This window comes from Callospermophilus lateralis, chromosome 13, assembly GCF_048772815.1.
Source record: "Callospermophilus lateralis isolate mCalLat2 chromosome 13, mCalLat2.hap1, whole genome shotgun sequence".
Lineage (NCBI taxonomy): Eukaryota > Metazoa > Chordata > Mammalia > Rodentia > Sciuridae > Callospermophilus > Callospermophilus lateralis.
In genome coordinates, this window is record NC_135317.1 from 10735193 (window position 1) to 10749927 (window position 14735).

Genomic DNA, 14735 nt, shown 5'->3' on the forward strand with positions numbered 1-14735 from the left:
TAATGATCAAAGAGGATGAAACACATGAAATAATAAAACAAATAAAATAGGGACAAATGCAGTAAGAAGGGATGTTTAGAGAGAGAAACAGCATGCCTTTAGTTTAGGAATCCTACCACCACGTGAGATATCTGAGAATGCATAAAACTCTTCTAGACAACATATATAACTTGAACCTTGACCCACATTATATGATGGAAGAGAAGGAAGTCATGAATAACAACAATATTTTTTAATTTGTAAAAAACATAAAACTATGGGGACTGTTGAATAGGGGTTTTCAAAAAAATTTAAATGCTATGAGTATATAGGGTTTCCTAACTTTCCTAACTACTGAGGTTGGATTCTCTTGCCTCTAAGAAAACATTTTTTTTTTCTTCGATTACAGCAGACTGGGGTCCTTATTGGCTGTGTCACGGCGCTTTCTCCCAGGTAGAGAGGAGACCACCCGCTTTCTGAACCAATGGATGATGGACCTGATGCTCAGACACGATGTGGTTTCTGAGTTAGTAGGCATGTCCCCCTCCATTGACTGCCCTGATGAGACTGAGAGGGTGTCTTCAGTGACTGTCTCCTGGCTTATCATCTGAGAAGAGAATGAGGATGAGTTAGAAATGTGTAGTGTCAGCAGCAATGAAGTCAATGTTTGCTCATTTATGGAAATCTAATTTTTTTTCTTAACCAAAATAGCCCAAATGTAAATGTGAACTATAAGTACTCATTAATCATTAGAAAGACACACACACACACACACACACACACACACACACACGTTTTAAAAGAATTATTATTCATCCTTCTCTTTGTTCCTCCCCCACTCTCGTCTCTCTCAGTGCTCCTTGGCGTTTTCCTTATATCTCTCCCATACCTCCTTTCTTAGCTGCCTTCCTTCTTTCATTGGTCATCTCTTGGCATACTGGGTTCCACCTCTGCTTCACAGCAGGTAGAATGACTGAATCCAAGCTGTCAAACCTGGCACCCCAACTGGGCCTATCCCTAGCTCTGAAATCTACAGCTCCATGCTCACCTCATCATCTTCATCTTCATCATAATCATCTTCATCTTCATCATCATCATCATCTTTGTCTTCATCATAGTCTCCATTGTCGTGGTCTTCATCTTCATCGTAATCATCTTCATCTTCATTGTCATCGTCATCATCATCATCATCATCATCATCATTATCTTTCAGATCATCTGGAAATACCTTAAGGTATCTCATTAGAACCTCCATTTTCCAGAGAATCTTCCTCATCCTCTCCCTTGGGTACTTGTCCATCCACTGGAAGTCTCTGTGTAGATCGAGAGTAGCTAGTGCGTCCTCATAGTAGGAGCCCAGATAAACATCCACAACACGGACAATAGGTAGTCCACAAAGCTGCTCTGACTCATGGATTTGTTCTCCTCTCCCTATGATCACACTTTCACTTTCAGTCAGCTGTCCCTCTTGGATAGGAGGGAGGGAGTAGCAGAAAGAAGCCTCAGAAGTTGAGTCTTCATCGGAGCTACTGTCCTTCCAGTCAGTTCTGTCCTTATAGGGGCAGTAGCCTCCAGAGAGGCTCAGGTTTGGTTTGCAGTTAGAAATGCCGTCTTCTTTGTCAGTGCAGTTGCTGTGGTAGAATGTATCTTCCATTGTGCACAGATCCAAGTTCTTACTCAATCTGCAAACTTCCAAAGGAAACAAAAAAATTGTTATAAGGTATTGGGAAGAGAGTCATGCACTTTAGCAATAATTCCCATTCCTTTTTTCATTCATAACTAACCCACTTTGTCAGAAGTGGGTCCTGTGTTTGTGTTCTCCAGTGAAGGGGCGAAGAGGCAGACCTTCTCTTTCTATTGTATTGTATAAAATGAGCACCTCTACCTGTTTCCACTTACACTTTTTCAAGATATTTAAAGATAGTTCAAGATATTTGATATTATATTCCAAACTGAATACAATTTGAAAAATTCAGGAAAGTATAAAGTTGAAAATAAATGCCACTCTCATGCCATGATCCCGAGGAAATATGTGATATTCATAAAAAAATCTGGTGGGTTGCCTCATAATCTTTCCTTTTTCTTCATACACACATAATTGTATTAACATACATTGTACATATATACAGAGGTTCATATACATGTGGAGTCACATCAGTAGAGAGATGATTATATATGACAGCACAGCCAGCAGGAAAACACACATATGACCATTGTGCATTTTTTAAAATATTTTTTTAGTTGTTGATAAACCTTTATTTATTTTATTTATTTATATATGGTGCTGAAAATTGAACCCAGTGCCTCACACATGCAAGGCAAGTGAGATACCATTGAGCCACAGCCCCAGTTCCCATTGTGTCATTCTTAATCCTATTCTTATTAATGCTATATCAGTGGTCACTTATTAATGAGCATTTAGTTTTGTATTCACTGATCCTTAGGTTACTAAGACCTTTAATAATTGTCTTATTGTTAATATTAGTCAATACCTCTTTGTCAATCAATGTCTTGACTCTCTCTCTCTCTCTTTACATTCGTATTTTTTGGATCAGTGGTCCAAAGCTCACAAATATGTTAATGTCTTATGTTGTTACTACTAAATTCCTTTATCTAGAAAGTAGAGCTGTTTAAGTGCCCATTCTCCCATCATATGACGGCATCTTTATTCCAGCATTTTCATTTATGCCACAGCATGTGTGGCAAATCTCTTTTTTTCTTTATCCTCTCTCTTTCTCTCTCTCACACACACACACACACACACACACACTCACATTGAAGATCAGTCACGCTGAGCTCTGATTGCTGCCCTCACAAAGTGATTCTGCCAAATCCGAATCCAGTGGCATAAGTCGAAGTCCTTCAGCTCCTTCTTCCCAGTGGCTTAAACATCCAACTGTTAGAAGTTTGTGTTCTGAGACTGTTGGCTACCATGGCAACAGAGGAACTGTTGCTATATGTGTGGAAAGAGTAAAGGGATATAGAAAACCAAAGGACCTAGGCCTTTATTTTCAGTCAGTTTTTGCATCACTGTGACCAAAATACATGATAAGAACAACTTATTGGCAGTACAGTTTATTTAGGTCTCCAATTTTCAGAGGTCTCAGTATATGGAATGCCAACTTCTCTGTTCTGGGTTCACGTTGAGGCAGCACATCATGGGGACAGGGCCCAGGGTAGGAGATGTGCTCTAATGATGATGGGTTAAGAAGCTGAACAGAAAGGAAGGAACTGCAGGAAGAATAGCAATTTCAGGACACACCTTTAGCAACCTACCACCTCCAGCCCTGTCCCACTTGCCTATAGAGACCACTCAGTTGGACTGATTAGGTTATAGATCTCATAATCTACTTATTTTCCTCTGAATATTATTGCATTAGCTTGAACTTCTAAGGGACACCTCATATCCAAACCATAATATTCTGCCCCTAGTCCCTAATAGCTATAAATATAATAATAGTATAAAAAGTATAAATATATTTATATTTTATAATAGTATAAAAAGCCATTAGTCCCTTTACAAGAGTTCCATACTCTTAGCAGATCCAGCACTGCCCAAATAGTCCTGTTCAAGTCCAAAGTCGCCTCTGAGAATCAAGGCAAGATCTTGACCATGAGCACTGGTAAAATAAAAAAAAAAAAAAAAAACAAGTTTCCTAAGTCCAATATACAGTGGCACAGAATAAATATTCTCTTTCCAAAAGGGAGGAATATGATTGTGGCAGAAAGAAGGATTGTGGAAAAATTAACACCAAAATCGAATATTTCAAACTGGTCCCCTGTTCCTGAGAAAATCATCTGGAATACATGGTTCTGAGATATTATTTCAAAAGGGCTGTGTCATCCTTTCCCCTTTAACCCGGCTGGTTGCATGCTCAAGGGCCATATGCATTGATGCACATTTGTAACTCAGTCTGGCTGGGAGAGTCTCAGGTCTGCACAATGATTGGAATTCTATAAGCTATTTGCATTTCACTGCCCTTTATTCAGCTACCAAAACATATGGTTCAAATATCAACTGTAAATTCATGAAGCACCCCCAGCCTCATTCCTCCAAATAGGTAGATGCTAGATTCATGGTTTGTGTGTGAAATAAGCTACCACCTTCTTTTGCTTTTCTCTTGTCTTCAGAGTTTGTGTTTAGTCTGCAAAGAGAAGGGGAAGGTGAGAACAATGGTCTATAACAATTTGGAATTTGACCTGGATATATAATATGTGTTTCAGGTGGACAATGAAAAAATTAGATTTATGAGCTGCTGTGTAGGAGACCTCAGATGCCATAGACACACATACTCTCAGTTTGAATAGTGTGGCTGTGGTTCTCTATCATACATTTTTTCTGATGTTCACAAAATTAATCTGTGAGATGCTGGCAAGCAGGCATGATTTTCTAAAGATGTCTGAAAATGACTTTGATGGACTCTCTGTGAATACTCATTTTACACAATTCAAAGTATGAAACAAACAGGATTGATGTATGCTTTTTTAATGACAGAAGAGACCAATTTCTTCAGTGTTTTGGGCAGCTTTTACATTGCTGTGACCAAAATTCTTGACATGATCAACTTAGAGGAGGGAAAACTTATTTGGGACTCACAGTTTCAGAGATCTCAGTTCACAGATGGCAGATACCTTGCTCTGGGTCCAAGGTAAGGAACAGGAGAAAGGCCCATGGATGCCTCATTTTATTTATTGAATATGTGGATCCTCTCTATGCTAGCAACAGAGTACATTGTAGAGGATTGTAAATTCTGATGACCATATGTCTTACTGGGATCTGCCACTCTCTGTCACTACCCAGTATCCCTCTCCCAATCCCTAGAGAGCATAGAATTCTCTCTCCTTAGCCCAGGAAGTGATCAAAATTGAAAATGTGAAGTGAGTTTTCTACTGAACCTGTATTACTTTTGCACCATTTTACAATGTGGACCGTCCATAATAAAAAGTACTTTTTTACAATAATAATTTTTGACTAATTACCAATATTGCCTGCATTTCACATTCTCACTTAATAAATGTTTAGGTATTAGTTATTCCACATGAATAAAATTATTTCAGCAAACCAGCATTTCATAAGAGATTTATTATGTTATTGTATTTAACATAGTTCTTTAACAAGTCTATATTCTTATTCCATAGAAGACTGAAAGCAGTCATGTTGAGAAATCACATATCTTCTATGTTTTGCGTAACATGCAACAGTATAGTATCAGATGTAAAGGGATTCAAAATGTTGTAGATAATGACCTACAAGCCACTGTGTTAGAGTTGTGGTTAGTTCAGGTTTGTATTTGTTGTGCCAGACATAGGGCCTGATACATTCTCATCAGTATTTATGAAATAAATAAGGAAAAAAGTGATGAAAGAGGAAGAGAAGTCTTAGTCTTTAAGGCCACCTAGCCAGAAATAAAAGATCAGTTTAAGGTATCATAAGCTTGTTCTTCATTTAGAAAAGGACCTTTGTCTACCCTTTTGATGCACCTTTTAAAGTTACCATCGTACTTTGGAGGTGAGAGGAGCACTCTGAGACATCTGATGGTGATTGCCATGCCACTTTGAATGTGTTTTCTCTATGTTTTGAAAAAAGAATAGTTTTATTGTATTATTTGATTTTAAAATTAAAACATCTCACTGGGCACAGTGGTGCATTCCTATAATCTCAATGACTTAGGAGGCTAGAAGGATTGCAAGCTAAGGTCAACCTCAGCAACTTACCAAGACCCTGTCTCAAAAATAAAAAAAGATATAAAGGGCTGGAGATGTAGCCCTGTGTTAAAAATGCCCCTGGATTTAATCTCCATTACCCCCCTCCCCAAATTAATATATTTTCATTATATAAAGTTAGATAATGAAATAAGATGGGAGCTACTTTTAAATTTACACCCATTGATACTATATATGAGTTGGGGAAACTAAAGTTCTTCTGAGGAAGCTGTAGGAAGAGAAGGCTTTCTGTCTTATTCTGTACTCTTGCTTCTTACTCTAGACGAGACAACAACTTTTATTCGTCTTTTTGTCTTTGGAAAGAGGAATTTCAAGGGACATTTTTACGTCTGGCCTCACAGTCTAAGCATGGTGCCTCCTGCTCTTGATTTGAAGGTGACAGGTAGGCAGTAGCCTCAGATTCCAGCTCTTAGCTCCCCAGAGCTGCCAGATTGTTAATAGTAATTTTCCTTATGGGCAAGTCTTCCTCCTTTTAAATATTACATTGTTAAAAATCTCACCAACCCTCAGTAAGCACTTGTGCTGTTTCTGACCCATCTTAAGGGTACAAGGGCAGAATTTATTAAAAAAAAATTACTGGGCTTGCTTTGGGATAATTGAATCAGTTTAATTTTTTACTTTAAAATTTTAAGTTAACTATAAATACTACGTTGAAAGAGACAAAAGTCATGTAGGAATTTCATACAAGAAGGGTTCTTTGGTGAAGGATTGTAGAAAACGATAGATCAAGCAAAGTTAGAATAGATAATTTCAAGTTATCTGAGTCTTTAGAATGCCTTGTGACTCTCCAAAGTGGGAAGGAGAGATGTAGGAAAAAAACAACATGGTTTCCAAACTTCCTAGCCATTGCCCTCCCACCCAGTGTTCCATGTGACATTCAGTTACTTTCTTCTGTCTACTTGCTGTTACATCTCCTGGTGTTTTATGCTGCATGTTCAGGAGACCTAAAGTGTTCCTATTACTCTAGAGAAATGAAATAATTTACCTCATTGCTAATAAAAGCAGTGGATATCAGAACCCAATTGAGGAAGCTCCTAGGCTGCTGGTTTTCACTCCCCTCATTATTACTTCCCTATGTGGGATGCTGCTCTTGGAATTTATTCCCTTTAATGAGTAGAAGTTTTTTTCAGTCCCATTAATAAATATCAAGTCATTTTTTCCTGTCAGTTTTCTCCATGTGTGTGTGCATTTGCAAATGAAACATGAAGATAGTCAGTTTGAAGATTCTGGTTAGCTTACCTTGCTGTTTGAACTGGAAACTTGTATCAATGTGAAATCATCTTCTTTTGCAGCGGCTCTAATTACAGGAAATTGTAAAAACAGCTCAATTTTCTGGTTCCTTTGACTGGCTGATCAACAGATTGGAAAGACTAGAAGCTTCCACTAGTATGTTTTCCTGTTCTCTTCTTAATGAGAGGTATTTTTCCTGTTTTCTCTTGCTCTATGCCCTTTGAAGACAAACTGATGTTCTATGTTTTCTTCTTTTAATTGGTAAAGATTCTAATTTGTTGGTTGGATCATTAGTATTATTTTTAGTCATTTCTGAATACCAATTGAACAGTATCCTTCCTGTCCATTTCCACTTTTTAAAAGAAGTCGTGTTATGAGCCCAGAAAGCCACTGCAGAGCTGGAGTTCTCGTTCTTTGCCATGACTCTAAAGGACTTGATAAGCAGAAAGATAGGGAGGGGATTCTTTTTTCCCCTTTTGATCAAAAACTTATTTTGATAGTTTTGTGGGGAGAATCATTTGGATAGTTTCCCAAATTACATAGCACAACATTTCAATTAAGAGGAATTTCGTAAATATTAATGAACAGTCTGTGTAATGGGAAAGTAATTACTGGCAACCTGATCCATGCATCTTTAATTTGCTAGTTTTATTCTGGTGTATTGGGGACTTTTCCATGTTGCCAGGCTGGCTAGGAGGGGAACTAGAATAAGGAAGGCGCAGAGCACTCACAAGGTTCTCTAGTCTCAGGGGTTGGATGTCAAAACCTGAGATATGGAGACACATGGAAAGAAAATTATGAGATCCAGGGAATGAGGTCACCTAGAAGGTCTGATGATCACTACCACCCATCTTTTTTTTAATCTTCCTTTTCCTTTAATTCATCTCCCTTTCACTCCACTATTACATTCTGTACATTCTGTACCTACAATTGAAGACAGGTGACATTGCTAATTAATAATTATCTCCAGCTTTAAACGGCAGTAGGCAGACCCCTCACCTCTGTTTCTACAAAGCAGTAAGTAATACCTTCTCAGCATTCACATTACCCTGAGCAATTTCTAGAGTCCTTGAAAGTACTCCCAGTCATTTTCCCACTGTCTCATGGATCTTGGTTCCTGTCATTCCTGTTGCTCATAGAAATAAGCAGATGCAAGGGGAAGAAAGCTAAGCAGGAGCTTCTGCCTCCAGCCTGGGAGATGGAGAAGGTTGTGGGAGTGGCAGGTGCTCCAGAACCTCCCCTGTGGGGCCAGTGGCTTGGCACACACAGCTTAGTTTGTCCTGACTATGGAAATGTTTTTCCTAAGTCTCTTCCAACTTGGTTTTCTGTCAATATCTGGGACCACAGGCAGTCAGTCTTCGAAAGTTAAACTGCAAACCTAGCCATGAAACCAGAGGGCATTAAGCTGTGAGGGAGGTGTCCATTGTCTCATTCAGCTCCTTCTGAGTATTTTTAGTTTTAGAAGCTGAAAAACACAGTTCTCAAAATCTGAATGTCACATAGGACTCGGGATGCCTGGCTGTCCCTTTCTGGTCTTTGCTTTACAAAGAAAGCATTCCTTGAGGACAAGCAGCTTCTTCCTTGGCTCTGCCTTCAAAAAAAGATGCATAAAAGCTGCACACAGTGGATGGGAGAGTCACAGAATGGAAGGAATGGGGTCATGGTGGCACCAGTGTGCTGTGGACTTTACTGCCCCTTCTGGTGTTTGTCAGAGATCTAGGTGTTTCTTCTCCTTCTAAAAACACTATGCTAAACACCATGTTTGCAGAATTCTTCTTAGGATATATTGTGTCTACTTCAAGAACTTTGTGAGAATCTAATTGAAGTTATTGAGGTCCAGATTTCTTCATTAATCAGCACTATGGGCCAGGTAGTGTTTTATGTGCCTTATAAATACAAATTATTTAATTCTCATGATGGCCTTATGGGTAGGTGCCATTATTTCCCCCAGATCTTTGATGAGGAAACTACAGATGAGGCTCAGGGAAATTTAATAACTGGACAAAGATAGCCAGCTCTTGGGTCCTGACAATCTGGTGCCACTTTCCTTGATCTCAACTGTCCTGTGACATTGCCTTGTTGAGTATGAGACTGTGAATGGAGATAAAAGTATGTACAATTATACTGATATGGTATTCTCTTGTGTTCTGGTTCAGCTTTCTTTTTCTATGTTATCACACAAACTCAAGTTTCTAAGTAACTCTCATGGGCTTCTCTTGATCTTGTTTTCCTTGATCCTCTTGGTGCACTCTTAAATGCCTAAATTATATTTGCTTATATAAATACCACTTGTGAGCAATGATCAGAAGCCCCAAAGTGAAGACCTAAGGAAAAAAGGGGGGTGTAGTGAAATCATTTATAGCAGAAGTGGCAGTGAAAACTATAGGGAGACACAATGGAGTCACCAAGGGACGTTTTAAAAAATTTTATTGCAAATGGGGAAATTATAATTCCATATATTTATGGGATAAAAAATGATAATACATATGCACAAGAGAAAGTATTCATTCAAGCTAATAAATATATCCATAATCTCAAATTGTTTTTCTTGTGGTGATAACCTTTGAAACTTACTCTGAGATTTTGAAATATATCCTATTATTACCATATTGTATTCATCTTATTGTACAATAGATCTCACATACCTAATTCCTCTTGTCTAACTGGAAAAAGTTCCAGTTTTCCATGGCTTGAGTCCCATTGGAAGTTGACCTTGAAATAAGGTTCAAGGGCAAGGTTTTTGGGACATGAGAACATGAGATAGGCAAAGGGCCTAAGAGACTGTGTTAAGGAGTGACTCACTGTAGTGTGTGATGGGAGCTTCTTTTCACCAGGGAAAGAAGAGATCATGTGCCTTAGTCTTCCCACTCAATGGGCTGGGGTACTAAGTTGTGCTACTCCCAGAGGGTGACTGTTCCGGGGTCCCCCAGCTTTACTGTGATTAGAGGAAATCTTGAAGCAAAGAAGTCCACGATTTGGTAGTTGGAAGGGAGGTGGGGGTTGGGCAGATAACGATTGACACTGAATCCTGCCATGGTGACTCCCAGCCAGCTCCTCTTTCTCTCATGTGATGGCTTGGCTCAGAAAAGGCAGCTGAACAGCACTTTACTTTTTGAGTCAGATTCTGCATCATCAACAGTTGACCAGGGTCTCTAGCACATAAAGCTGTGGTAGAGTATCTGATCAGTTTATAAAGAACAACACCTTGGGGGAATGAAAAATAAGTTATTTATTGTCCCAGGCTTCATGTGTGACTATGACTAAAGTTAGTTGAAAAGACACAGATTGGTCTGAGGAAGTATGGTTGACAGAGTTGATGCATTTCTGAAGGCCAGGCTTTTCTGGAGGGTTCCCAATCTTTCAAATGCTAATTGAGATCAAGCAAGAGCTGATGAGGATGTCAGTTAGTCAGGAGAGGAAGAATCTTGGCACCTCTTGTTTCTTTTTTTAAAATTTATTCATTACATACATGATAATAGTGGAATGCATTACATTCATAATTATCCATTCATAGCACAATATTCATAACTCTGTATGTTCACGGCAAATTATGCCATTATACATGAGCTCTCATTCTCTCTCTCTCTCTCTCTCTCTCTCTCTCTCTCTCTCTCTCTCTCTTTCTCTCTGCATTAGATCTTATTTCTTGTGCAGTCTATTTCCCACACAGCTTTGCAGTGCTGCAAGTGGATTTTCCAGGGGGAAGCCTGTGAATTCCTCCCAACATTTAATAAAGTGTAAGCCTAACTAAACAAAGGAACTGAATGTTTTCCCATTTTTCTTTTAAAAATGTTCTGTGTCATTTGGGGTTTACTTTGGGGGATTTCACACACACACACACACACACACACACACACACACACACACACATTTTACAATGCAGGTGGAATATAGCAAAATACAGGATGCCCTCCTAATTGAGACTCTATTTTCTGACTTCTTTTTCTTTCCAGCTATAACTTACTGTTTGGCCCAGGAAGGAAGCAGGAGCAGGCCTGTATGCACACTTTTCTAGCCACACTTACACTTAAAGATGCCCTCTTGGTGTAAACAGAGTCTTTGGAGCAGCCAGACATGAAAGCTTTCTGCTCTTACACAGTATGATTGTAGTAGCTGTAAATAGGTTAGGTTATCACAAACTGAAGTTGTCACAACCTTTTCTTACAGAATTTAAGCTCCTCATTTTCCAAAGACAAAAAGTGTATAATAATCTGTCCCAGAACCTTGTGTCCTAGGAGTGCCTTTTCCTTGACCTCCAGTTTGGTGTAAGCTACTGAGTTGGAAAGAGGTAAGTTCATGGGTTATGGTTTGAGTTCCACTGTTTCTGGTGAAGAAAGCACAGCAAGCTGACTTGAGTGACATCAGCAATTGAGGCAGCACCCTGATAACAGAGAAAGAGACAGTAAGCCAGGAGATGGCCCTCGAAAAGACAGTATGAGCTTTGGATTTCCTGGAAAGTCAGCTGTGCTGAACCTGAGAGACCCATGCCCTTGAACCAAGGAGAAAAACTAAATCAGAATCATCATGATGTTGGAGGCTTTCTAAAGAAAATCTTTTATGATGGCTGTTAAGGTCAGTACCTATTTAGCTGTAGGACTCCACACCATCATCATCCACAGCACCCACAGCTCACCTGTATCACATCATGGTCATTGTTGTTTTATGTAATGATCCTAAGTCATTCACATCCAGACATGGGAGTGATGTTATATGTTGACAGATCACTTGTCAAGGCAGGGAAATTTTGCTTTCCTTTTAAGATATATCCATTCTAAACATTTGAAATAAAATAAATAATTAAAATTTACTCATTTAGTGGTTAGTCAATTGTCAAAAATTAAGCATCTTTAAGTGAGGCTGGAAAAATGTGCACGCAGCCATGCTCCTGTTTCCTTCCTCCCGCAAGCAGTAAGTTGTAGCTGGAAAGAAAAGAAGTCAGAAAATAGTCTCAATTTGAAGGGCTTCCTGTATCTTGCTGTATTTTTCCAGCAATGTGAAATGGGGGATGGTCCCCAAAAGTAAACTCCAAGTGACACAGATGTTTTTAGTAGAAAAATGGAAAAACATTCAGTTCCTTTGTTATTTGAAATCTTTTCTCTTTTCAGAATGCTTTTCTCAAAGCCTGGGTATGATGAGATAACAAATTACAGTTCTAGGAAATGTTCATTCCAAAAAGTTTTGAGCTATTTCCACATTGGAAAAATATTTTAGTCCTTTATGATATATCATTGGGTAATTTTGTAGTCATTTTTCCTGGGTACCTTCTGAAGCATATTTCTCATGTCAAATAATAGACACCAGAAGTTGCTCATGTGCTTTCAAATTTTAGAGACAGAGACAGTCCTGGCTGGCCTAGTTTCTGCATGGTTTCTCCTTCGGTTAGTTAATGATTTACAAGACCTTTTACTTCTGTAACATGTTTTGTTAATAAATAGTATTTCAGTGTTAGAGAAGGTATTTAATTTTCCATATACTCTTACCACATCCTTTCACATTTTTGGCTTGTTTTAAATTCTGCCTCAGTGGTACTTTCTGTGATTCTTTGATGGTAATTGTGCTGACAGGTTTACCTTGTGTGGCCAGGGAGCTTGCATTGTCCTGAAGTGTTAGCTGCTGATAGGTCCTACTGAGGAAGGGCATGAGGCCAGGTCTGAGAACCATGGACACCATAGTGCAGAAACCTCCAGATCTGCCAGTATGGCAGAAACTGGTAGCTCAGAGAGGAGCCTGATCTGATTGAGGCAGACGGGTGATTTTGTATAACCAGCTTCTCAGGGTTTGATAAGCAGGTGTGGACCAGGGAATGTCTGAGGGCAGGTGGTCCCCTGGCTCCTATTTCTTCTTGTGCTGTCTTGACACTATTCTACCCTGCACTGCATCCTAGGCTACTACTACACAGCAGATTTTGTAGAAGGTCAGCAGTGGCCAGCCTATGGGGTCAAGTCCACCTTAGCTGTTCCCAGCTGTCTTGTTGTCCTATTCTCTCTCCAGGATGCAGCCACCTTGTCCTGCCAGGCCCTAATCCAGGGGAGCTTTTGTTTCCTAGAGTTTTTTTGTTTGTTTTGTGTGTGTGTGTGTCTGTGTATTGGGGGGACAATTCCTGGAATCCACATTTCTGTCCTGCTCCCTTCCATTCACCAGGGTTGTGCTGGATCCAGGTTACCTGTAGCCTGCTCAGGTTCACCACTTGTTGCTGATTTTATTTCTTCTTGCACAGCCCTTCAGTGGGACATTCATACAGTCTTGGTGAGTCAGAGGAATAAAGAGGAAGTCTTGTCTCAGGACAAGACATGGGATCCAGGGAGTCTCACTTGGGAACACTGCTGATTAGAAAACAAGATCACAGATGTTGATTTCACATTCCTCCTGGCCTGCTTTTAGTCCTGTGGGATGCTGAGGTGGTGTTTTCTTGTTAGGAATAGAGATGACGCTGCTGACTGATGGCTGTTTATTGCCACTGTGCGGCTTGGCTGGGTTGACTGCTGCTACTCTAGTTATTAATGAATCCTACCATGACCCTTCATCAGGTAACTGCACTGGGTCACTTGCCTTTTAGTCGTGCTCATGTGAATCAGAGTATCCTTTTGAAGAACTGATCAATTTGCATTGCCTTTGCTCTGGAGAGTTCATCTTAATGATGCTCACATGCACATGGCTTTTAAAATTCATTTAAGGGGCTTTAGACCATGTTTTCCATCTGCCAGCCTTTTTGTGGATTTTGCCCTTCAGAGGAAGACTTGCAGTCATTAAAGTTTTGCACATTTTAGTGACTGCCTATGTTTTCATTGCACAGCGAAGGAAATCTTAAATGGATTTATGTACTATGCTGAGAATGTTGTGTAAGTGGAGAATCCCTAATCCAAAAGTCAGGAATCTGAAATGCTCCAAATCCAAATTCTCACAAGCACCAATATAGCACCACAAGTGGAAGGCAGGACACCTAACTTCATATGACAAAGCAGTCAGAACACAGGCATAGGACACACCTTAGCTAGCATCCCTGAGGGGAAGAACACCTCTCACACTCACTTGTGGGGCAGACTTCAGTTGCTTGTGCAAAATTATTTGAAATATCATATGGAATTACCTTCAGACTGTGTGTATAAAGTATATGTGAAATATAAATCAATTTCATGTCTATACTTTGATCTCATCTCTAAGATAGCTCATAATGTATATGCAAATATTTCCAAATAGGAAATACTTCTGGTCCTAAGCATTTTGGGTAAGGATTACACCACCGAATTCCCACAGTGTTGCTATTAGTTGGATTCTGTTATTATTTCCACTTTACAGATGAAGCACATGAGGCCATGCATCTTACAGATTACTCTTTCAAGATCCAAGGATGTCCTGGAACTGGGATTGAACTTATGTGCTTCATGAATTGGGCTGTGTTACAGAAATCAAGCAAAATGCACATTGTTTCTTGTACTTTCCTCTTTCTCTGATTATTTGTTGAAAATGTTAACAACTTAGGTTGATCTTTTATTGAAACTCAAGTTTCTTGACTTCAAATTGATGTGCATTACAATTGCAAACAAAAATATACTATTGCTGATGGTACTTCAAACTGTGACATTCAAAATTCACAGCAAACATTTAAAAAATATGTTGTAATTATGCCACACATTGCTTCCTTATCCTACTCCTATTGATAGTTCTGGGTGAACAGAACCCTCTTTGCATAGAGGGAGAAAACTTGGCTTCCATTCAGCTCAGACCAAGTTTCTGCAATTTCTATGTTTGAATTTTCCCCAGATTGCTATGCCCATCCTTGAGAAGAAGCAAGCTTGGATGCA

The 14735-nt window shown here is 39.3% G+C and overlaps 1 protein-coding gene across 1 annotated transcript; it reads right to left on the reverse strand.

The window, feature by feature from the left end:
- Positions 1-382: 382 nt before the first annotated feature.
- Positions 383-1633, reverse strand: LOC143379552 (uncharacterized protein C12orf71-like). The gene is made up of 2 exons (XM_077105118.1): positions 1028-1633; positions 383-586 (listed from the first exon to the last, which is right to left on the reverse strand). The coding sequence occupies exons 1-2, from the start codon at positions 1631-1633 to the stop codon at positions 383-385; spliced, it is 810 nt and encodes a 269-aa protein (XP_076961233.1).
- Between the last annotated feature and the right edge of the window lie 13102 nt (positions 1634-14735).

What these genes read in the sequence shown, in the direction of transcription:
- LOC143379552 (XM_077105118.1), bottom strand. Translation starts at nt 1,633, where the DNA reads ATGGAAGATACATTCTACCACAGCAACTGCACTGACAAAGAAGACGGC. An exon ending in ATGAAGATGAAGATGATGAG is followed by an intron (nt 587 to 1,027) that starts GTGAGCATGGAG and finishes TTCTCTTCTCAG; the next exon opens with ATGATAAGCCAGGAGACAGT.